Raw genomic sequence first — 25,731 nt, forward strand, 5'->3', positions numbered from 1 at the left:
TCAATTATTTATTTTTACCAGTGAAACCAATATAACATCTCAACATTCACAAATATACATTTCTGACATTCAAAAACAAAATAAAAACAAATCAGTGACCAATATAGCCACCTTTCTTTGCAAGGACACTCAAAAGCCTGCCATCCATGGATTCTGTCAGTGTTTTCATCTGTTCACCATCAACATTGTGTGCAGCAGCAACCACAGCCTCCCAGACACTGTTCAGAGAGGTGTACTGTTTTCCCTCCTCGTAAATCTCACATTTTATGATGGACCACAGGTTCTCAATGGGGTTCAGATCAGGTGAACAAAGAGGCCATGTCATTAGTTTTTCTTCTTTTATACCCTTTCTTGCCAGCCACGCTGTGCAGTACTTGGACACGTGTGATGGAGCATTGTCCTGCATGAAAATCATGTTTTTCTTGAAGGATGCAGACTTCTTCCTGTACCACTGCTTGAAGAAAGTGTCTTCCAGAAACTGGCAGTAGGACTGGGAGTTGAGCTTGACTCCATCCTCAACCCGAAAAGGCCCCACAAGCTCATCTTTGATGATACCAGCCCAAACCAGTACTCCACCTCCACCTTGCTGGCGTCCGAGTCGGACTGGAGCTCTCTGCCCTTTACCAATCCAGCCACGGGCCCATCCGTCTGGCCCATCAAGACTCACTCTCATTTCATCAGTCCATAAAACCTTAGAAAAATCAGTCTTGAGATGTTTCTTGGCCCAGTCTTGACGTTTCAGCTTGTGTGTCTTGTTCAGTGGTGGTCATCATTCAGCCTTTCTTACCTTGGCCATGTCTCTGAGTATTGCACAACTTGTGTTTTTGGGCACTCCAGTGATGTTGCAGCTCTGAAATACGGCCAAACTGGTGGCAAGTGGCATCTTGGCAGCTGCACGCTTGACTTTTCTCAGTTCATGGGCAGTTATTTTGCTCCTTGGTTTTTCCACATGCTTCTTGCGACCCTGTTGACTATTTTGAATGAAATGGTTGATTGTTCGATGATCACGCTTCAAAAGCTTTGCAATTTTAAGAGTGCTGCATCCCTTTGCAAGATATCTCACTATTTTTGACTTTTCTGAGCCTGTTTTGACCCATTTTGCCAAAGGAAAGGAAGTTGCCTAATAATTATGCACACCTGATATAGGGTGTTGATGTCATTAGACCACACCCCTTCTCATTACAGAGATGCACATCACCTAATATGCTTAATTGGTAGTAGGCTTTCGAGCCTATACAGCTTGGAGTAAGAAAACATGCATAAAGAGGATGATGTGGTCAAAATACTCATTTGCCTAATAATTCTGCACTCCCTGTATTTGAACTCAAGAGCCAGAATTATGGCCTTGAAGTCTCCTGGTCTCAATTACTATACAATTACAAAAACTAATTCAAAATACTTTATGGAAAAATACATCTTAAAATTATAATAATCACTTTCCTGTGTTAGTAAGCTGTCTGGCCATGGTAGGATGGTTTTTAGCGCTGGAGTTCACTATAAATCTCGTAATGCTCTCAAAAATGAAAGCGTTTTTTAACGGCAATTTTTGCATTAACCCTCCTGGCGGTTTATTAAAATCCGCCAGGGGGCAGCAAAGCCGTTTTTTACTATTTTTTTTTTTCTTTTTCATGTAGCGAGACAAGGTCTCGCTACAGGATAGCCGCTACTCAGCGGCATCCCCCCAGCCCTTCTGGAGGGCTTCTCCCGTCGCCATGGCGACGGGCGGGATGACGTCACCGACGTCGTGACGTCAAAGGGGACTCCGATCCACCCCACAGCGCTGCCTGGCACTAATTGGCCAGGCAGCGCACGGGGTCCGGGGGAGGGGGGCGGCTGCGGTGCGACGGATAGCGGCGGATCGGCGGGTAGTGGCGGCGATCGGATTGCACGTGCAGCTAGCAAAGTGCTAGCTACGTGTAGCAAAAAAAAATTATGCAAAACTGCCCAGCGGGGCCTGAGCGGTGCCTTCCGGGGGCATAGCCCAAGCTCAGCTCGGGCTTACCGCCAGGAATGTTAAATCGTGAGTGATTTCAGGGAATGCTATTTTGGACGCTGCATTCCCTGAATGAAATGACTCATAATTCTGCAGGCACCACGATTTTGACTTCAGCAAATCACAATCCCTCCTGTGAAATCACAGACATAGGCTTACTTTAGCAAAGCACTTTTGCAATTGCTGGTGATTCCTAGAAAGCACAAATCACTCCTGAAATTGCTCTAGTGGGGACCCATGCCTGAGGCCGGTTTATACTGCCAGCAGGCGTTAGCTTTGTGGCCAGGAAACCTGTTAGTACGTAGTAATCCCCTTCTGGCTCACAGCCAAACAGGAAGTGACGCTCGCATGCGGTCACTTCCTGTTTTAGAAATACAGAAGTGCACGGAAGCATATTGTATGCCTGCCGCCACCGGTTTTTAAAACCTGTGCATCGCCATAGACTTGCATGACTTCTGGTCCACTGAAGGTTGCTGCAGGAGCCGCATGGCAACGTAGGTATGCACTCGCGTTAGGGCACTTCTGGCGCAGCCTAATGCTCCGTGGATAGTATGAATTACCCGATAGGCTTTTATTGCCCTTTGGTGTTGTGCGGTAATACTGCACCGCCCCAGTGTGAAAGGGCCCTTGGGTTAGCTGTATGACCTGGTTATCTGGCTTTAGTTGTCTTGTTGCCCAGCTTAATCTTCCTGGTTCTAGGCTGACATTGCTTAGCTGATGCTGGCCCGTCCTTGTGCTGGCTGCAGGTACTGGCCTGCATTACTGATTGTGGATCCTAGCCTAGATTTCTGTTTCATGCTTATGCTGGCCCAGCTTGTGGTTGGTTGCTAAAACTTTTTGTGCAGAATGCTGCCACTGGCCATGTGGCTGGTACTGGTATTGACCTTGTTGGCTGGATGGGTAGTATTGGCATTTCCGGCTCTGTGGTACTGACGTCGTTGGTTGGCTGGGCAATATTGGTATTGCTGGCTCATTGAACTGGTACTTACCTTGTTGGCTGGCTGAGTAATATTGACAATGTTGGCTTGTTTTCACCGATACTGACCTTGCTGTTTGGCAGCCATTTTTGGTCATGGTCATTAGCTTGCATTTCTGTCAAACTGGTCCCTACATTCTTGTACAATGATTCTCAAATGTCTTCACATCAGTTCTCCTGAGAACTACTATTTCCTCTTACAGCTTAAATAAAAAAAAAAAAAAAAAAAAAAAGAGCCCTATAGTTGGCTACATTTGTATCTGGTAGCTAGTTTTGGTGTATAGAAAAAAGTGTTGTGAATTCCTGGAGTGATGTGAGAAGTGTAAGGGTACGTTTTCATTGGTGCGGTGCGATTCCGGTGCGGAAAACGCATGTGCGATTTTGCAATTTTTTTTCGCATGCGTTTTATGGCCAAGCTTTTTTAACCATGTCAATGCTGGTGTGCTTTTTACATCATCATGTGCTTTTTACTGTGCAACAGTTTACCTGTGTTAAGTGTAGTAGCCCATTAATGCAACCTTGCTAAATTATTCAAAAAAGATTAATTCAATTAATGTTTACATTTCAACTTGCAGATGAGACTAGCTGAACGACTGTATACCTTCATTACATTTATTATTATTATTATTATTATTATTATTATTATTATTATTATTGGACCTATAGTTAAAATAACATAATGAATACGAATAGCATTGTCTGTTTTTATTATGCCTTTATAAATTATTTGGAAATCAATTTGAAAAATCTTTCCGCTTCCTGATTTAGTTCCTGAAATGTAACACATGCGGAACCAATGGAGTTTCTAGGGCAGGCTTTCTCAACCAGGGTTCCCTGGAACCCCAGGGTTCCTTGAGGACTCTGCAGGGGTTCCTTGGCATTTTCCCCCATCGTGGGGGGAAGTATAATAGAGAGCACACTATAATAGGTGGTACTGTAACAAGAAGCACTAAATTGGGGGGTCAGGAGACAGTATAACGAGTGGCAGTGTAATAGGAGATAGTGAAATTAGCAGCCTAACCAATTTAAAGACCAAGCCTCCTGAAAAATAAATGTAGGGGATCCTCGAGACCAAAAAATTGTTTGCAGGGGTTCCTTGAGATCCAAAAGTTATTTACAGGTTTCCTCCAGGGTAAAAAGGTTGAGAAAGGCTGTTCTAGGGCATTTGACATTCGGTGCTGGGTATTATGACACCTCCCCCCCCCCCCCACCCACTTAGGGAAAGGAGTGAGTGCGGCATACTGAGCGCACCACTAAGGTGGGTAATGCCAGGTATAGGTGCCCCCAGTATAGGTAATATAGTTGCCCCAGTATAGATAGTATAGTTGCCCCAGTATAGGTAGCTAGTATAGTTGCCCCCATCAATAAGTAGCTATTATAGTTGCCCCCAGTATAATTAGTATAGTTGCCCGTAGTATAGTTGCCCCCAGCGTAGGTAGTATAGTTGCCCCAGTATAGCTAGTGTAGTTGACCCCAGGAGGGGAAGCAGCACAAGTAGGAGGGACAGCGGTGGGGAGGGGGGCCAGACCCCCCCCCCCCCTCACCTGGGTCCCCTCCTTCTGCACTCTCCCCCCTCCAGATATGTGTCAGGCAGGCGGGTGGAGAATAACTCACCTGACTTCTGCATTCCAGGCGCTGGAGTACAGCTTCCCCTCCTGCTCATGGCCTCTTGACCAAACACTCTAGGCACACTATATATGCTTCTTAATCAAGAGTAACCTGTGTCCTTACTGACAAGTGATAAGTGCTGTTATTAGGTTTTCTCTAGGGCTAGCTACAACCCACCAATGACATACCTATTATAGTATGACAACATATAAGTTTGGTGGGCGGGGATCAGCAAAGACACCCCACGTAGTTGTAAATCCGTATAAGAAACAGCCCTAGGCTAAGCCTCAGTGTGAGGAGGAGGTTACATACCGATATACAGCAATACATAGCTATAGGAAGTGTTTCTGATGCTAAAATCAGGATAAGAGGTATCCTGAATAATGAATTGCATCTTACTATATGTCGTTACAGTTTATCTTTAAGTTCTACTTGCATTACCACTTATCAGTCTGTCTGCATTTTACAAGAGCACTTGCTTGGCTTCCCAAGTACTAGCAACACCTTGTAGTTATAAAACTGATAGAACATACTGTATAACCGCTTTTAAACAAAACACATCTTTGTTCTGAATTATACCAAACTTAGACCTATATTTATCTACAATGAAATATAACTTTGTTAGCTCAGTATCGAGGGGAAGCCGAGAGGGAACACTAATAAAAAGCAGATCGCATTTTATCTTCGTCTGATCTGTACAATGCTGACATTCACCACAGAAATAAACATGAACTAAATTAGACTGTAATCAATAAGGAGGAGGAGTGAAATTAGCATTCGGCTCAAGCAAGCAACTTGGTTAGAGGCGACCTAGTCACATAATTAGTGTGAAAGCCAAATTCTACTATAAAAGCTACAGGATGAATGCATGTTCATCTATCTAAATGGGGGCCCGGAGTGATGAGACAAATGGTCCCTCAGTTTTCTTATCGCATTAGCATGAAACTGAAAGAAACGCAAAGGCTGCGAAGTGTTGACCTTGTTGGCATCCATGTGAAAAAGGGATGGATAACAAAATAAGTTCCATTCAATTATCTCCCCATTTAGGTTTCCATGGAGATCGTTCTTGGGCAGGTCAAAACTTTCTCAGTAAATGCAAACACTGCAGTGTTTCATTGAAGCCAACACATTTGGTATTTTTTTCTCTAACCCGCCTAAATGAAGGACATTGCACAAGTTATTGTATGTTTAATTAAGACCAGCTTTACATGCAAGTCTCAAACTACCATGAGACTGTGTGTTTGCAATACACCTAAAATAAATATTGAATTCAGCTGAGCATTCTATGTATGAAAGGTTAAGTGCTTCTTATAGATGTTTTTAAACTTATGAGACCAACTTGTGTCATAAGTAGGCAGGCATGCAAGGATAGGGCCCTACTGGATAACTGTCCTTTGCTAACTAGTAAGTGCTCATTACTAGTTAAAACCCTGACAGAGAACGCTCATGAATGAAGCCATGCCCTCCATAATGTAGTCAGGGGTATTTAGCCCTTTCCATGTAATATACTTCTTTCTTTGCCATGAATGTGTCCTCCCTGAAAACTGTGTTCATGCTGAGAATATTTGTGTCAAGAATTGGCACACCTTTAAAATTTCCTTCTAACAGATTCATAGTGCATGTTTTGTGACAAGGTTTTACCTCTTCGTTTGCTGCTAATTCTGATAGTAAGTAGGACTTTCAAAAGGATTAATACATGCTTTCCGGGCTGTGGAGTCGGTACAGAAATCATCCAGCTCCGACTCCTCAGTTTATTGAAATCACCGACTCGAACTCCAGGTACCCAAAATTACTCTGACTCCTCGACTCCAACTCCACAACTCTGCATGCCTTCAAACAGTAGATAACTAAAATAGTTGCAGTTGGAAGTTGTGCAGTAGTGCAACAAGTGTGTTGCTGATCAGGCATAGTGGAAATGATTAAAAAGAAATGGGGACCTAAATACATACAACCACTAAACTGAGAGAATTGATTTTTAGAACCATTGTCAGAAGTCATATACAGAAGAATCCCTCTATAGTGAACTTCAAGGGACCTGGCAAAGTATTTTACTATACTGTATTAGAAATTTACTACATCAGAAATGGTCATACATTGTATATTCAAAGAGGTGCATGGCCGGGACCTGGGAACTAAGTTTACTATAGCCAGATGTTTACTTTAGTCTACTAAAAAGAGATTTTACTGTATAAGCAGGAAAAATACAAGTAACTGAGGTTTTACATGAGAAGTAGAATAGCCACAAATATCTGGGATTATAAAAAAAACATTGAAATTCAGAAATGTAAACTTAGAACACTGATAGCTGGCACAGTTAAATACTGCAGATAGAAGAAGCAGTGGCTGCCAGGGAACTAATCCCACCTCTTATAAACCGTGGTACTAAGGTTCTAAAGGTAGCCATACACTGGTCGATTTGCCATCAGATTCGACCAACAGATAGATCCCTCTCTGATCGAATCTGATCAGAGAGGGATCGTATGGCTGCCTTTACTGCAAACAGATTGTGAATCGATTTCAGCCTGAAACCGATCTGTTGAGCTGCCGCTGTCACCTGTCCACCCCGCCCCCCCCATACATTACCTGAAGCCTGGTCCCGGGCATCTTATCTGCATCACGGCATCTGCGTATAACTTTCTGTCACTCCAGTGACTGCGGAAGTTCAAATAGAGCGCCCTCTATTTCTACTTCCGCTGTCACTGCAGTGACACAGGAAGTTATACACGGATGCTGTGATACGGAGAAGATGCCAGCCGGGAGTCGGGAGGTGATGCAGGAGCCAGCTTCAGGTAATGTATACCTGCGTCGATCGTACGCCGCTAGCGATGCGCTCCCTATCCGCGGGCGATCGACGGTAATTTCCCACACGGAGCGATCGACGGGACCGATCTATTTCGGGACGAAATTGATTGAAGTTTAGTGTGAACGATTTGACAGCAGATTCGATCCCAGTGATCGAATCTGCTGTCGATCGGCGGGTAATCGGCCTAGTGTATTGCCAGCTTAAGAGATTGTGTTGCCCTGACTCCTACAGCTAAGCGGAAAACAGAACATGAAAGAAACATGGGCCAGAGTGGCGGGAGAAGATTGACGGCCCATGGGAAAACTGGAAGTGACATATGTCAGTGTGAGATCAAAAGAAGATTGATCCGACTGTAAGCATGCCTGAGAAGCAGAGAGAGAACATAAGAAGGGAAGGAAGTTATCTAACACACACCAGACACCTCAAACCTAGCAAATAAATCCTTCCACATGGGACATCTAGCCTAGTTACAGTTCTCTATGCAATTTCATTGGATTTGTTGGGTGTTGAATAATAATTACTTTTGTAATTTTTACCCCCACCCCTTCCAATTCAAAAGTTGAATCTGTAAAAAACACTTCAATGCTCCTCAGATTAAGTCTCTGGTCATGTGTCAGCTGGCCTACTGATATTGGGGTCTGGGAGCTGACTATAGAGATTGACTTTCAAAGCAAATTGCAAGCAAGTAAAAATGGGATTTTAAAAAGTAATCGCCATGTTTGATGTAGGTAGCAGCAGAACACGTATAATTGTGGAGTTCTGCTTTGAGACCAGCAGCTGTATCTTCAAAGCAGGAAAATATGCACACAGTGGGACACAGAAGTCCATGATGATACAAATAAAGGATACTTGTGAATGGCACATACAAACATGCTAAATCAATTTCAGTGCTGAAGGATCAGTAATGAAATCATTACGCTTTACAAATTTTACTTCTTTCAAGAGATCTGAGAACGCATCTGAGATCTGTTTATAAAAGCTACTGCTTTGCCTGCTGCCAGTACACTGTATGCCAGGAGTGCGGGGTTGTGTAATCGCTTTACCTGCCTATTCCTGTACAATACTACAAGTGCTCATCACTGGGATATGATCCCTCCATATCTGTGATCAGCCTATTGATCATCCTGATCGGTATGGATTCACTAGGGATGGCATACATAAGTGATCCAGAAAACCCTGTAGAAGGAAATTGACCTAAACATGTGGATAACTGACAGACTTGCAGTGTTCTTGATGGGATTCAAACCCAAGTCTCCTGTGCTGCAAGGCAAGAGTTTTAACCAGTCATTCTTTTCTCATGGTCAATGGTCAATTTGCATATATTCAGCAGTGTTGCTCTGGGAGACATCTCAAGCTCACTCCAACCTGAATTATCGCAAATTCTTTCTGTTTTAGGAAAACAAACTTTTGTTATTCTTTTCTCATGGGACACATTTTTTGTTAAAGTAAAGTGAGCCGCTAAACCTGCTAATTCTTCTTCGATTGGAGAGATGGCAGCGGTCCTTTGCTTGATTGAAGCTGTGCTGTGCAGGAGCTGCCCTTCCATTATACACAGTGTACTGTTCCTTGTACCCTCTCACCCTCTGATAAAGCAAGAACAAGTTACTGCACAAAGGAAAAAGTGGACTTGGCAGAGCTGCTGATTTCTGAACTTTCCTAAATAACATCTGAATATAAAATTACATCTGAGTGGTCTATCTTGTAGAAGCATTATTGTGCACCTTCCATCAGGAGTATTTGCTATGCCGGTCTGTTAAGGAGCTGTCTGTGTTTTATAGGGACCTGCTAATAAAGCTGTACATCAGCAGACAACATATCCTAAAGACATCCAGCCGAGTGACGGCACTTGGCTGTGTGTCAAAACATAGCCATGTTTCCTGCCAAGCTTCACTTCATCATTATTGGGGAATTCTAATCAGCATACAAATAACCTTCATTTTAATGTAATTGCTGCCCTGAAACTGGTCCTAAGGGTCGCAGTGAAAAATGTAATGTCTGCTTATTTGTTTTAAACAAAATAAGCTCCCAGACATTTGATATCTCACTTCACTTTCACTGCTGCGCCATTTAAAAGCAAACTGTTTTTCTTATCCATCTTTAGAAAGGGTTGACATACGTTTTTAAATGCGGTGTTTTGCTCATGATGCCATCTAATGCATGTTGTTCATCTCTTAAAACCAATAACGCTAAACTTTTTAGAATTAACACTACACTGTATGAAGATGCCTCCAAGGAGCCAGGTATTTGCTCATACAGAAATTAATGCATCCTGGTCAAAGAGCAGATCTCACATTACAGTAAAAACAGCATAATGTTGGCAGCCAAATTACATCTTACCCCAGAATCCACGGCGACCTGGAGGGGGTATAGTAATTAACACCGCTGGGACTTTTGCAGGAGTAGGTAGAGCCATCTTTCAGCTTTACCCTGCGCCCAAATCTCCCAGTACTATAATTACATGTACACCCTGGCCAATTGTGGCAGGCCTATTTCAAGTGAGGGTAGCATGTTGATGGTTCTTCAGTCAAGAGAAAATTCAGAACACAGAGGAAGCTCTCTGAAGAAGTTGGTTTCACAGTAGCAGCTGATCAGTTCTGCAAATGTGAATGATTTCCAACTTTAATATTTAAGGGGAAACTGCAAAAAGTTGGTGATACTGTATATTATTTATCAACCTCTAAGCTCAGTCAGTTATGTACTGTATTCCATAAAGGGTGGCAAGGTGCATGTCTCCATTAATACTAGATGGATTATGCTGTTGACCGTATAATATAAGCCAAGGGATGAGCAGCACAAACCGAATTTTATGCAATACTATGCAAAGCATGCACGCAGCACTGGAGGTCCCCAGACTCCATAAGAAATATATAAATACAGAGGGTGCTGCAGCACACAACAGGAAAACAGTGACAGGGGCTCTTGGTTACGCTTTAACGCATTTAAGCTCACCAACTGCGCCAAAGTGTCCCCGATCTGGTGAGTCCTACTCTAACCAGGCAAAAATGCTAGTTTTTATCAGCGTTCTAGTGGGAACCATGCCAAAAGCCCAGGGGTCAGCTAAATGGGAGAAATGAAATTAAAAACACCTCACCTTCTACTAGCTACTAACTGAACTATGAGCACCGCTCATTTATATGCTTAACTGTGCTAGAGATGGGTGTGGTTATGCACGCTCACAGGGGAAAATAATATAAGCCAAGGGAGTATATAGTATAATGCCACTGCATACTATTCAGTTCAGCTTTCTCTTGTGTTCTATTCTTCTTCTATTAAAGCAAATGTTTTCAATAAGTACTGATTACATTGTACAACATCAGAGTTGACATTATTTTTATTTGCGTAGATTGAAAATTCCTTCTGAAGTAATTCTCCTGTTGGCTGTAGCATACATGTTCTGTACCTGTTCTCATATTCAAATCTATGCAGCTACCTTATAGAATATTAGACCTTGTAGGCACTCTCCATGTTACTACTCTTAGTCTGGTGCAAAATGACATATTAAAAAAGAACCAAAAATCCACATGAGGACTGTGTAAAAATATGCCTGTGCTACTTCATAACTTCAGCCAGAACATGTGATACGTTAAATGCAGCATTTCAAGAATGAAATGATGAAAAGCTAGCGTCCTTGTATTTCTCCTGTGATGCGAGCAGCCATGTTTTTTTCCTGGACATGTTTAATCTTGCTGTCCCCTAGACTTAAGCAACAGTGGCTGAATAGTGTGCTGGTTAAATATTCTGCCTCTGACACAGGAGACCAGGGTTCAAATCTCTGCTCTTCCTATTCAGCAAACCAGTACATATTCAGTAAGGAGTCCTTAGGCAAGTCTACCTAACACTGCAATATGGTCCACTTTAGTGGCTGCAGCTCTTACGCACTTTGAGTCCAACAGGAGAAAAGCGCTATACAAATGTTAGTATTGTTATTATTATGTGCACAATCTCCCCTTTTGGTTCTATAGCTTTCATTTTCAAACCATATGACTCTTTAAATCCTATAGAATTCCTTGATGAGGTCTTTAATTATTTTTATAACCTCTTTCCCTCACTCCTTACATAGTGTTTTGTTTTTTTAAACCATTTATTTGTATTCCTACCCCATATCCTCTAGAATATGCAAAATATCTTCAGAATAATTGTCCCATATCCTCTCAAGACTGTCCGTGCACATGCAGCCTTGCTTTATATTTGCTGCATCCTTCCAATAGGTCGCATTGCTTGGATTAATGAGCAGTGGCAAAAACCTCACTTGAGTAACAAGGTAATATCAACATTGCCACCAGGGTTCCCTTGCCAACAGCATGGGGTAGGACTGGCTAAGCGCCCCCCCCCCCCCCTCATTCCAGCTGCAAAGGGTAGGGTTGGTTAACTCCTCCCACCAACTTATTTGGCTAAGCCTGTCCCTAGTGCTGGTAAGGAACTTCCTGGCAACAATACTGATGTCATTTATGGCACAATGTAATACTGTTAATCTTCTGCTAGAGGGAGAACTTTAATGACCTGTGATATATCCTTTCAAATAAGCCTTCTGCTGCTATTTTGTTAATGACTACCTTTGTAGGGACTTAGCCATACCTAACTCAATTTCTGTCCCCAGTGCCCACCCTTTCAAATGGTAAAGCCTTCTTCCAGTAGTAAATATGGATGGATACAGACTTGTTACCCACATACTAAATGATGCCTGATGATCATTAAACGAGCAGTTCAGCTGTCCGTGGAAAAGAGGCCTCAAGTCTGATGAAAAATTATAGTTTGGGTGAACTCACAAAATCGCATGTTTCCATGCAATACTGCCATCATTTCCTTATACTTGCCACACATTTTGTAAAGCATAACATAAAAAAATGCCCTGGGAATAACACATACAAGTGCCTTATGGGCATTCTGTACTAATGCTCATTTAAACTGAGCCCTAAAGTGAAACTATCGGGCATAAAATCAAAAATCAATTCTCTATTTTTATCTGGTAAACAAGTAATATGGATGCTAACCAGGCAATCCAAAAGTTAAAATCTCTATTACTTTTCTTGTTTATAAATGATCATTCCCCAGTTTACCTGACTCTTATTTGGTACGGTTCCGCACAATGGAAGTTGCAGGGCATTCTGGGTTGTCTTTTTTTGCTTCTGTACATTAGTTAAGTCTGAGGGGAAATAAAGAAGCAAAAAAAGACAACCCAGTATGTCCTGCAACTTCCTTTGTGCGGCAACGTACCAAATAAGAGTCAGGTAAACTGGGGAATGATCAATTATAAACAAGAAAAGTAACAGATTGTGTGCATACTGCACAACAACCTCATGGCACTTGACGTCCACCCTACCCTCCGCTGTTGGATTACGGACTTTCTCACAAACCGGTCCCAAACTGTGAAGCTGGGTGACATCTCCTCCAGTCCAAAAATCACCAACACTGGAGCCCCACAGGGATGTCATTTCACCTTTCCTGTTCTCGCTTTACACAAACAACTGCGCTTCCATGGCCAACTCAGTAAAGGTCATCAAATTTGCTGACGATGCCACCATTGTTGGCCTCATAAGCAAGAACGATGAGCGCACCTACCGTCAGGAGGTGAAAAGAATCTGCCATTAATGCAGGGAGAACAAGCTGGTCCTCAATACTACCAAAACCGTTGAGATGCTCATTGACTTCAGAAGGCAAAACACCACCCCCCGTCCGATCCATATTGATGGGTCTGAAGTCGAAAGAGTATCAAGTGTTCGTCTCCTGGGCACTACGATCTCCGCGGACCTGAACTGGAAAGCAAACACTATCTCAACCCAAAAGAAGGCCCAGCAGAGACTTTTCTTCCTGCGCCAACTAAAAAAGTTTAGCATGACCCATGAACTACTTAAGTCTTTCTACTCTGCCACCATTGAGTCGGTCCTTTGCTCCTCCATCCTCGTCTGGTATGCCGGCGCCTCGGCCAGCGATGGATACAAACTACAGAGTGTTATCAGAACAGCAGAGAAAATAATTGGAAAACCCCTCCCCCCCACTGGAGCTCATTCAAAACTCCAGGATGAGGTGGAGAGCAATGAAAATGGTCAATGATCAGTCGCACCCAGGCCATCGGTTCTTCAAACGACTTCCATTGGGCCAGAGGTTCCTGGCCCTCCCCACCAAGACATCGAGGCACAGAGACACTTTTTTCCCCACAGCGGTGAGACTCTTGAACTCCCTCCAAACCAGGACCCCCCCTATAGTCGCACCCCTTTAGGGGCCGCACCCATGTCCCCGAGTGTGTTCTGCACTACTACTGTTGTGTGTGTTTATATCTTTTATTTTTTGTCTCAGTGGTCTCCCGTTTTTTCTGTAATGTCATTGCATCATTGTACCTATAGAGCATTGTCATCTGTTTTTCACTGTCTTGTTTTCTCGCTTCTAATGCCAGTGAGGCCTGTTTGTTGCTAAAACCAATTCCGGGTATGACCCAGTCATGCTTGGCGAAATAAATGATTCTGATTCTGAACTTTTGGATTGCCTGGTTTGCATCCGTATTACTTGTTTACCAGATAAAAATAAAGCATGGATTCTTGATTTTGTGCCCGACAGTTACACTTTAATCATTGCCCTTTTTATTTTTGCTGTGGAATTACAGCAAAAAATGAGGTCTTTCAGTGCTTGACTTACTGCTGAGTAGAAAATGGTTACAATGCAGTTTGATTGCAGTAATAGAAACAGAAGGAAGATCAATCTTAAGTTCTTGTCAGTCTTTGCATTGTAGCTTGCACAGTTATTTCTTTAAAATCCTAGAGCTGAAAATGTGAAAGATTGTATGATGCTAAACTAGTGTAGAAAGGCAGATTATTGAAGCAGTTTATACCTACATTGGTAAGACCGCAACTGCAATGATGAGCTTCAGATGTAGTCCTTCTAAAATGTATAATATTGGCTCCAGATATTTATAGCAGTCTATGTATCCTGCCTCCTTGTTAAACTTTGGTTAAAACAAACATACAATAACCTCACAAAGTGTGTTGTGACATATGCAAATTTATTTAACCACATGCAGCATTAAAAATAACGCTTAACTTTGCAAACGAGCTGTGGTAAAGGTAAATTAATAGTGGCATATTTTAAGCATTAGTTAGAAGAGGCAGAAAGCTTTTTAAACTGTTATGAACAGCTTAGTCACTCTAATACGACAGCTAAGCACAGCTGCACCTATTCTACACAGAATCAGAGTGGTAACAGCTTAACTAGCTATCACTTTGATTTTATTACTGTGAATCAGGGCTGAAAAATAAGAGAATAGGTAAACTAAATAGTATACCTGCAATTCTGATGATTATGTATTGTTATAGATTTATAAAACACAGCGCTGCGCCAGTACTCTGCAAGGGGACACAGGTGGGGGGCCCATGGAGGGGGAGGAATGATGTTGGCCCCTCTTCTCCCACCCAGTGTCACCCACCGCTCACCTGGTGTCATCTCCTACTCAGTGTCACCCTCTTGGCATCATCCAGTGTTACCCTCCCACCCCACTCAGCAGCTCCATTCCACCCACCCCACCAGCACTCATTGGGGGCAAAGATTGATGCACTTATGTCCATAATGAAATGCTGGGAAATGGGAAGTAGAGAGGAACCAATTGCCAAGAAAAAACGTGGAGCAGGTGAGAGATTTACATAAAACACCGCTGCGCCAGCAAGGGGACACGAGGGGGGTCCATGGGAAGGGAGGGAGGAATGCATCTGGTGTTGCCTTCCTGCCTCCAACCCAGTGTTGCGTTCCACCCTCCCCACCCAGTGTAATTATCCCCGCTCAGCGTCATTGCATGTGTCGGAGGTAACGTTTTCTGCATTTATTTGATGGTTATAGTGGCTGCATTTGCTGCTTTGCGGTTATTGTTGCAGAATTTGCCATTTTGGGGGCTCATGTTTACTAAATGTTATGCTAATAAATGACCCAAAAGAAATACAACAGGAAAATGGATCTATTTCTTGCTGGTACTGAGTCTGACCCTTTTTGCCTTTCAAACTGCCTTATTCTTCATGGCATTCCTCAAAGATTTTGGACTGTTAACCTAATAGCATCACACAGTTTCTGCAGATTTATTGTCTACACATCCATCATGAGAATCTCCGATTTCATCACATTGGGGGGAAACACTGCTTTCTTAAAGAGAAACTCTGACCAATAATTTAACTTTATCCCAATCAGTAGCTGATACCCCCTTTTACATGAGAAATCTATTCCTTTTCCCAAACGGATCATCAGGGGGCTCTGTATGGCTGATATTGTGGTAAAAAGCCCTCCTACAAGAAACTCTAAAGGACCATGGTACTCCTGGCAGTTTCCTGTCTGTGAACCTTGTTGCATTGTGGGAAATGGCTGTTTACAGCTGTTTCCAACTGCCAAAACAGCAAATGGCAGCTACATCACCTGCCAGCAGTAAAAATGTCACCATGTGATAAATGTCCAAATGTAAATCAGGGATTTAAAAGATTTTACAATTGGCAAACACTAACTAAATAATTTATACATAATTATTGTAAAAATTAAGCACTTTTTTATTACATTATTTTCACTGGAGTTCCTCTTTAAGTGTTCGGGGAAGGTTGTCCAATTACCTTCAGGGGCACTTTGCCTAACTGTGTTTTGGGAGGAAACTTGGGCATTGCTTTAGAGCAGGGGTGCCCGCGCTTTTTTGGCTTGCGAGCTACTTTAAGAACTGCCGAATCTGCGAGATCTACCACACCCCGAACACCTCCGCCCCCCTCCCCCCCCCCCCCCCCAGCAGCATACACGACCATCCTATCCCTGACTCAGTGTACTACACACACATCAGCTTTTCAAGCTGTCATCCAAAAACTTCATGAGATAGATGACCATTTCGTCATTCAGCATGACAGGATTGTCAATGCACTGCACGCTGAGAGCACATGGCTAACAAAGGGGACTAGGGGATGGTAGCTGTGAAAAACGTGAGGCAGAGTGATAAAACCTGTCAGTGCAGCATGAAGAGTGGCGAGCAGAGAGAGCTGCAGGATAAGTGTGTGTGTAATACCTACTGGAAGAGAGCCCTGACGACACCAGCAGCTTGCCACGGAGAGCTGAGCAGGGCCACCTCCCTCTCCCAGAGTCCCAAGCAGCCTGAAGGGGAGGAGACACTGTATGAGTCACACAGCATAAAGGGGGAAGAGACCTGTCTCCTTATTCTCTCCTCTCCCTTCAGCCACGCCTCCCCTTCAGCCGCACCTCTCCCCTGTTCTCTCTTCACTGTGAAGCTGCGATAGCAGCAAAATCTGACAGCCGCAGCTGCATGGCTTCAGATTGCTACAATCTACTCAACAGGCCGCACTCTACTCAACAGGCGGTCGCGATCTACCGGTAGAATGGCCTAATGGGCACCCCCGCTTTAGAGTTACATTGATACATTACAGCTAGTCCTGCCTGCGGCATGTCATGGCCACACCCATTTTTGTTGTTGTTGTTGCTGTGTGCTCTGCGTGCTGCACTAAAGCCTTTCTTGGGGGGGGGGGGGGGGGGGAGGGGGGTTGTGAATAAGTAGATAATCAGCAATGAGTGTCAAATACCCTAGCTACGCCACTGCATTAAAACATAATAAAAATTATGTTGTTGAAAAATACCATTGGCCTGAGCTCAGAAGGGGACATTTATCAAGGCACTTGCATTGAGTGACACATATATTTGCATTAGATATGTTCTTATAAAAGACAGGGTGATCACCGCTCCACTCCACCAACTTTCACTGCAGTGCTTGACCTGGGCAGCAAATCCAAAGTCAGAAGGGGAGGAAGAATGGTCTGCACTTGTCAGAAAAGTGTAGATCTTTATTATGGACGTATCCAGCATCAACCTCGGCAAACTTTACATAGCTGACATGATTCGGACTGTCAGTCCTTACTCATAGCTAGATATGTTCTTACTTTGTGATTTGTGTCAGCGCTAGTTGCAGAAGGTTTCCTATGATCTTCAATGGATTTGCAGCACAAGTAAGGCCAAACACAGTTGCAGAAATAAGTTGTTTGAGACACCACTTACTTTAGCACACTGTGTGAGACTGTAGTATGGAGCGAGGTTTATTAAGCAGGCTGTACTGTAATGTAAGATACAGTGCAGCTTCACGAGCAAGGTGACAGGCTGTGGGGATAGGACTTAATCTCCCCCAGAAAATGTTCATATACCTAGGTTTTTTTCTTATTTATGTATCTGCTGCTTTGTGGTCATGTAGTTCTCATCAGAAGGCTAGCAGACATTTTTTTCTTCTCAGAGGCTGGTGTTTTTGATTGCTTTGTGCACCATGTTCAATGCTCTTGTGTTTTTCTAGTCTGTTTTTTTTCCTTTTCTGCGCTGTTTTGAAGTCTTTGCATATTTTTACATTTGTGTTGCAAAAACTACAATGCAGCATGTATAATGGGTTCAAGCTTGCAGAAGTTATCAGCACTTCAGAAGTGATACATTCATAAGTTGAAATAATTTAACTTTTTAGAAACCATGGGTATAGCATTCGAGCTTATTATTAAAGTGGCTATCTGCAAAGATATCTGCCAGGGGCATTTACACCCCACCTTTCCAACGTTTGGTCCCTTTTAGTCTATTCTACAAGACCTCATTAAATATGTTTCTGGTGCCAGCGCTCCTGATGTGCATAAGCGCATCCATACTTGGCATGCATGCCCAATAAAAGGAAGCCACTTTTGCATGGCTATTTTCCTCCCTGCATGAGTGCTTCAATCTGCTGCGCATGCGTGATAGGGGTGCGCTTGTAGACTGACGGGAGCCTGGCCACAAGAAGCCGGGGGGAGAGCAGCAACGGTGGGCTCTAAGAGGATGTAGAAAGCCTCTGGACCACCATCCAGCGCCATCCCACTACTGAAGTATCAACATTTTACACCCCCTCCTTGTCACAAGCTTGCTAGTAATTCTTACAGACTGAACTTGAGGAGGATGTGCATATTGTATGAAATGAAGCATCTGGAACTGCAGTGATGAATTAAGGTAGTTAATTTACATGGTTCACACTTGCTTTTTCAGTGTGCACATGGCTTTAATTAATTATTTAAAGTAAATGGTAGCATTAATGTATAAAGTCTGATTATTATTACCTTAACCCACCATCAAAAACTCCTTCTGCGTTACGTTAAAAAATGGTTAAACGTTGTGGTAGTCGTCATTTCAGGTTCTGCTGAAACTCTGCTGCTCTCTGCTGTCAGGCACTGGGAATTGCAATAATCACATACTTCTATGGATGCTTGCCTGCTACTTCTAAATTGTACAATCCAATAAACTGTACACATGTTGGAATCTGTAACACTGGACAGTAATTCTGTTTTCCTTCTCTTTCAGACTGTCTTTACATAAGTCAAGCTCAGAGGACAGCTCTTTAGGTTAGTATATGCATTTTATTAGCTTTACTGACGTTTTAAACATGTCCCTGCAGCTCTTTTCCTTTCTCGGTTTTCTCTAGTACAAAAACCACGCTTTTTCTTACACCTTTGGGCTTTGTAATTGTTCATGCTCTGCCTTTATCAACACACTGGATATTTAATAAAATAGGCTCAACTCACTTTTCCCTTCCTTTTTACTTTAACCCTTAGGAAAAATTGACTGGAAGAAGAAAAACAAATCTTTCTGGCAAAATTTCCGTAAAAGTCAAAAAGGGATAATGAGGCAGACTTCGAAAGGTAATTTAAGTCACACTAACCCAATTCTTTGTTTCCAGGTGTGCCGTTCATATCCAAGGAAAAGCATCAGGTTCTGTTTTAGGGTGCATATACAACACATGTCTAGAAAGCTGTTGCCATCAATCTAAGCCAGGAGACCTGCTTTGTTATGTCTGATGCAAAATCACAGGATGACCCTGTATCTAGGCAACAGCTGAACAAAATAAAATCACTAGCTAGACTGAGAAGAAACTTCTTACATCACAAACATTAATGCAGTGTAACAGTTAATACTTTGATTTGGTTTGTTTCATTTTTTTTTTATTTTGTAATTTAGATTAATATTGATCATTTTTACCCTTTTTATATGTATTGTGAAGTGAGTCTCCACTACTGCAGGTGCACAGCTCAGTTAGGATTACCATCTGTTATACTATATAAGCCATCTCATTCTCAGATGTTCATACTATACCATGCTAACTCATTAGTCCAGGATCACACAAATGTCTGCATTTTTTTCTTCAGTCGATCCTACTGATGGATTATAAAATTGTATTCAACCAAAGGAAATTGTATTCAGTACATACCGAACTTTATTAATTCACTTTTTTTTTTTTATAACCATTGTTTTAACCATATTTCGGGATTTGCAATCTTTTATTCCGAAATTATGGCAATCTCAAAAAAAGTGTGTGGTACCTTAAAGATTCTGATCTGATCTTAACTTCTGATCAATCGGAAAATTGGATCGGAATGCTTGAATCTAATCAAAATTAAAAAAAATGTGGTGTGGCCACCTTTACACATCACTTTCTATGGATTGTGTGATTAGCTGTAAGAATTCTTTTCAGCAACATTTTTTGCTTTTGGTAACTTCCTCCTAACTCCTCTAATGGATAATAGTGGTCCCTGAAGTAAGAGGGTGGTTGTTCAAACCCCATTGATAGAATGGAAAATGGAGGCTGACTAAAAAAAGTCCCTATATATTTGAGTAACTGTGGCGCCCAAAACACAATGAGTAAGAAGAACAGTATTGCATCTGTGTAAGGATAAATCCTTCTCTCCCAGTAGACAGTATAAGTACAGTATTCACAGCGCAGGAGTATTCCTTAGTCCTCTCCTTTGTGAGGTATATCTTCCCACTTGTCACCACCTGTATATGCACTTACAGTGCAGTGACACAAAACAGGGATGCTTTCAGTGGTTTTGAAGCAAATCTCATTTTATTTCTGGATAAGAAGGCAAAACATGGGGTGCAGAGTACACTCACTTCAGGGGGGTCCTAATCCGCTTAGGACCCCCTTCTGGCATATGTCGCTTCCCACCCAGTGAGGTACTCAGTGATCTCTATCTGCGGCAATCTGCCATCTTCAGGGGATAAACAAGAGCGGACGGGCTAGCACTGAGTATATATAAAATTTAAAATCCATAATTGCCTGCTTCATGATGCATAATATGGAAGTAATATGCCGGTGAGTGTCGTGACGGCAGGATCGAGAGGGATGCACCATGAAGCAGGTCATTATGGATTTTAAATTATATATATATATATATATATATATATATATATATATATATATATATATATATATATATATATATATATATATATATATATATATATATTTATTATTATTATTATTATTATTATTTATAAAGCGCCAACATATTCCGTGGCGCTGTACAATGTAAGAAAACAAACAAGGGATACATAATGATACAGACAATGATATACATGAAATATGAACACTGATACAAGATACAGCACTGCTGATTACAACTTGATTTAACATAACTAAAATGTATAAATGTCTAACAGTGTGCAAGCAATTGAATTAATAACATTCCATGACACAAAAGGGTGAGAGCCCTGCCCTTGCGAGCTTACAATCTAAAGGAATGGGGTGGAAACAAGAGGTGGGGGAAGTATACAGTATATGTACAGGCAGTGCGTAATTAGGTTATTTAGTGGGTGCATGGCCTAAGCTAGAGAATATGCTTGTCGGAAAAGGTGGGTTTTGAGGGAGCGTTTAAAGGTTTCGAAGGTGGAAGAGTGGCGGATGTGTTGTGGAAGGGCATTCCAGAGGAGGGGTGAGGCACGTGAGAAGTCTTGTACACGTGAATGTGAGGAGGTAATTGTAGAAGAGGATAGAAGAAGCTCGTGTGCAGATCTGAGATTGCGGTTGGGTTGGTATCTGGAGACTAGTGAGGAGTTGTACAGGGGAGAGAGATTGTGGAGAGCTTTGTAGGTTATGATTAAGAGTTTGAACTGAATCTTCTTATTAATTGGTAGCCAGTAAAGAGCTTGACAGAGAGGGTCAGCAGAGGAAGAGCGAGAGGAGAGATGAATGAGTCGAGCAGCAGAGTTCAGTACAGAATTGAGCAGTGTTAGTCGGTTAGTTGAAAGTCCACCAAGCAATATATTACAATAGTACAATCGAGATATAATAAGAGCATATACTAACATTTTGGTTGTGTCATGGGAGAGAAAAGGTCGGATACGTGCTATGTTTTTCAGTTGGAAATGGCAGGAGCTGGTTAGGGAGTTAATGTGAGGAGTAAATGAGAGAGAGGAATCAAATATTACCCCCAAGCACCGTGCTTTGGGAACTGATTTTATAGACGTGTTGTTAACATTTATTGTAATATCAGGCAAAGGGGTGGACAGGGATGGTGGAAAGACTATTAGTTCAGTTTTATTCATATTAAGTTTTAAGAAACGAGAGGACATGAAAGAGGAGATAGCGGACAGGCAGTCGGGAACCCGTGTGAGGAGGGAGTTAAGGTCTGGGGCCGAGAGGTACAGTTGTGTATCGTCTGCATATAGGTGGTATTGAAAACCAAATGAGCTGATTAAGTTACCAAGACCGTGCATGTAGATGGAGAAGAGGAGGGGACCGAGGACAGAGCCTTGAGGTACCCCTACAGACAGAGGATGTGAAGAGGAGGCCTGATCTGAATAAGAAACAGTGAAAGACCTTCCAGAGAGGTAGGAAGATATCCAGGAGAGAGAGAGGTCCTTTATTCCTATAGATGAAAGGATCTGTAGGAGTAGAGTGTGGTTGACAGTGTCGAATGCTGATGACAGATCTAGAAGGATGAGTATGGAATAATAGCCTTTGGATTTAGCTGTGAGGAGATCATTAGCTACTTTGGTGAGGGCTGTTTCTGTGGAGTGGTTTGGCCGGAAGCCAGATTGGAACTGATCGAGCAAGGAATTTGCAGATAAATACTGACTTAGTTCTGCATGGATGTGGCGTTCAAGTAATTTAGATGCAAATGGAATAAGTGACACTGGGCGGTAGTTAGCAAGTTCGGTGGGGTCTAGAGATGGTTTTTTAAGTAGTGGTGTTACAACAGCCCTCTTGAGTGAGGATGGAAAAATTCCGGTGGAGAGGGATAGGTTAAACAGCGATGTTAGGGCAGGGATGAGGGATGTGGATAGCTGTGGAATGAGATGTGATGGGATAGGATCCAAAGAACAGGTGGTTAGATGGGATTTGGAGATAAGGGAAGAGAGCGAATGTTCAGAGAGTGGAGAGAAACTGGAAAGAGAGCAGTCAACAAGAGGAGTGGAGATGGAGTTTGATGTCTGCGTGGAAAACACACTACGGATTTTTGCAATTTTATCTGTAAAGTATGTTGCAAATTCTTCAGCTGATAAGCATTAAGAAGGAGGAGGAGGGGGTGGACGGAGAAGGGAGTTGAAAGTACTGAACAGGTGCTTTGGATTGTGCAAGTGGGAGGATATGAGGGAGGAGAAGTATGATTGTTTTGCAGAAGAGAGAGCGGTTTTAAACTTGTTCAACTCTTTTTTGTAAGTAATGAAATCCTCATTCGTATTAGTTTTTCTCCAACGGCGTTCAGCTACCCTAGAGCACCCCTTTAGCTGTTTAGTAGCTTTGGTCAGCCAGGGTTGGCGACTGACACGGTGTGGGCGGACATTGGTGAGGGGTGCGATTTCATCCATGACTTGCGTGATTGAGCAGTGATAGTGTGCAGCTGCTGAGTCAGGGTCAGTGAATGGTTGTTTGAGGAGAGGTGCCAAGGCATCAGAGACAGATTGCATGTCTATGTTGCGGTAGTTCCTGCGTGTATATGAGCGTGCTTGAGGCAGGGTGGTAGGAAGAGAGGAGGAGAGAGAGAAGTTTAGTAGGTTATGATCAGAGAGCGGGAGAGTATGTATATATATATATATATATATATATATATATATATATATATATATATATATATATATATATATATATATATATATATATATATATATATATATACGCACGCACGCACGCACACACGCGCACACACACACACGCACACGCACACTGCTAGCCCATCCGCTCTTGTTTATCCCCTGAAGATGGCAGATTGCCGCAGATAGAGATCACTGAGTACCTCACTGGGTGGGAAGCGACATATGCCAGAAGGGGGTCCTAAGTGGATTAGGACCCTCCTGAAGTAAGTGAACTCTGCACCCCATGTTTTGCCTTCTTATCCAGAAATAAAATGAGATTTGCTTCAAAACCACTGAAAGCATCTCTGTTTTGTGTCATTGCACTGCAAGTGCATATACAGGTGGTGACAAGTGGGAAGATATACCTCACAAAGGAGAGGACTAAGAGGAATACTCCTGCTCTGTGAATACTGTACTAAAAAAATGTCCCTGTCCTGGTTCAGATGTACCCTGTATTTCTTACCAGTAGTGAAAGTGCCAGCTGTTGGAGTCAGGAAACCTATGATGATATTGTTTAACTATTGGAACATCAGAACAGCCTCTGATGTCTAGGGATGATCAACGAAATGCAAATAATTCTGAGTTGATACAAGGTTATGCAAAGAGTTTACAGAAGTCTTAGATGCTATCTTCACACCTTCCCCTGGATAAATAATGGGCAGCTAGAAGGGGAGGGGGGAACATGGCCACTCCTATAGTTATTAGAAACCAGGAAAATAAAAGTGGTGCTTAGTTCTCTTTAATGTAATGGTTAAAGCCACTACCTACTCGGTTCCCATCGAATGCAGAATGGGTGGTGCACCCAACCTCACACATCATGGTGGAGCCTCTCGCCACAATTAGGGCTGATTTCCATGGCCAGTTGAATTGTGTGCTTAGCAAGCAGTTACCAGGCAGCAGTGAGCAGTTACCAGACAGCAGCAATCAATTGCCTGACTGCAGCAAGCAGTTGTGAGAGTTTGAGAAGCTTTTCACTGCCTATCAACTGCTCGTGGAAAAGAGGCCTTAATGCCTATGGGAACAGTGAGGGCTTGAGGGGAGCAGTGGCTCTTCCATCTTTTGGAAGCAGTGCCCTGGTGCAATAAACCTTTCTTGTAAGTTATTTCTACCTATTTTGTTTCATTCATATAACAACTTTTCAGCACATAGCAAGCAAGAAAAGTCATTATAATGAAGCTGTCCTTGATTACTGCAACTGTAGGTTTTACATGACTTTTTCACATAATTTATAGTAGTTTTTTAGGTACTAGGAAATTGAATAAATAAAGTGAGAAAGCAATAACAAGAGATAATTAACTGATATAAACCTATCGGTGCCCATTAAATGTTTATCTTGCATTGTAAGAATTCTATATAGTTTGAAAATGCTACTGTATCAAATTAAATGGTCTTGCTTAGCTGGCCATTCTAAATAATGTGGAGCCTTGGCAGTTAAATTGCCCTCTGACATCTGTAATACTGACACTTTGTTTCTTGGCTTGCGTTGTTGATGAGAACATCACAGTGTGACATGCTTTAGTCCACTCTTTTTATATCTGCTTATCACAAAATTGCCTGTCGGCTTAGAGATTTATACTTCTATAGCAATGAAGGCATCTGCATTGGGAATTATAAATGCGTTCGCTTGAGGCTAGCTGAAACATGACAGAGATTCTCTTTCTGGCTTTTCAAATGTGATATTATGCAAAAATCCAGACAAGTTTGATGATGCAATTCTGAAAAGCAGCATAGTGGTGCTGGAAGGGGGTGAAACAATGCAGTTCTTTATACTGTACTGTGTCCCAGCAGGCCCTCCGAGTGCAATCCTGTACAGCTACAAAATGAAATCATGTCTGGCTATTGGCTCACTTGAGTCGTCTTCTAAACTTCCACTTTCTTTAATATAGGTAACAGTTCATCTTTGATTCTTTCCTTTGTTAGCATTTGATTCTCTCCTGTACAGTTGATTTTCATTTCACAGCATCCTCAGTGGCGCTGTAGATATCCATTTGTGGTTACAGATAAATGGAGCTGTACTAGAATGGCTGAATCTCTTCTCTGACAGACTAAAACAGACATCATTGACTGATGTATGGAAGATGCACTAAAGTTCTCTCACCTGCCTTCCAAATTCTAATTGCTCATAATGATTTTACTTTTTTCTCTGTCCCAGAGTAATGTGTTCTGAGTTAATTCCCTGCTAGGGTTCTATACACTCTGTACACGTAGTAATAAAAACAGCCATATTGCTTAGCTATTTATTTTCTGGTGCAGATGTCACACAGAAGCTTCTCTTCCTAGCAAACCTTTCCTGACCTCTCTGAAGCAGTTCATTTGGGCACTGGTGCATTGTCTTCATTTTGCCGCTGCCATATAGTGCATTGTAAGTTTCTGGCTTGACTGTTTCAAGTGTTTCATTGGTTATTGAATACAGTGAATGAATTGGGTGCCTGTGTTCACTGTAAACAGTAGATTGTGCTCAGCGATGCTAGTGAATGAGTTTTCATG

The 25,731-nt window shown here is 42.3% G+C and overlaps 1 protein-coding gene across 10 annotated transcripts in view; it reads left to right on the top strand.

Moving 5' to 3' along the window:
• The window catches only part of SASH1 (SAM and SH3 domain containing 1), a 1,147,574-nt gene that overhangs the window by 980,050 nt on the left and 141,793 nt on the right, over positions 1 to 25,731 (top strand). For all 10 annotated transcript variants that reach the window (XM_068231708.1, XM_068231715.1, XM_068231717.1 and 7 more), the window contains 2 exons: positions 18,694 to 18,734; positions 18,945 to 19,031. In XM_068231708.1, coding sequence (XP_068087809.1) covers positions 18,694 to 18,734; positions 18,945 to 19,031 — 128 coding nt within the window. The remainder of the gene's footprint in view (positions 1 to 18,693; positions 18,735 to 18,944; positions 19,032 to 25,731) is intronic.

This window comes from Hyperolius riggenbachi, chromosome 4 (genome assembly GCF_040937935.1).
Source record: "Hyperolius riggenbachi isolate aHypRig1 chromosome 4, aHypRig1.pri, whole genome shotgun sequence".
Classification (NCBI taxonomy): Eukaryota; Metazoa; Chordata; class Amphibia; order Anura; family Hyperoliidae; genus Hyperolius; species Hyperolius riggenbachi.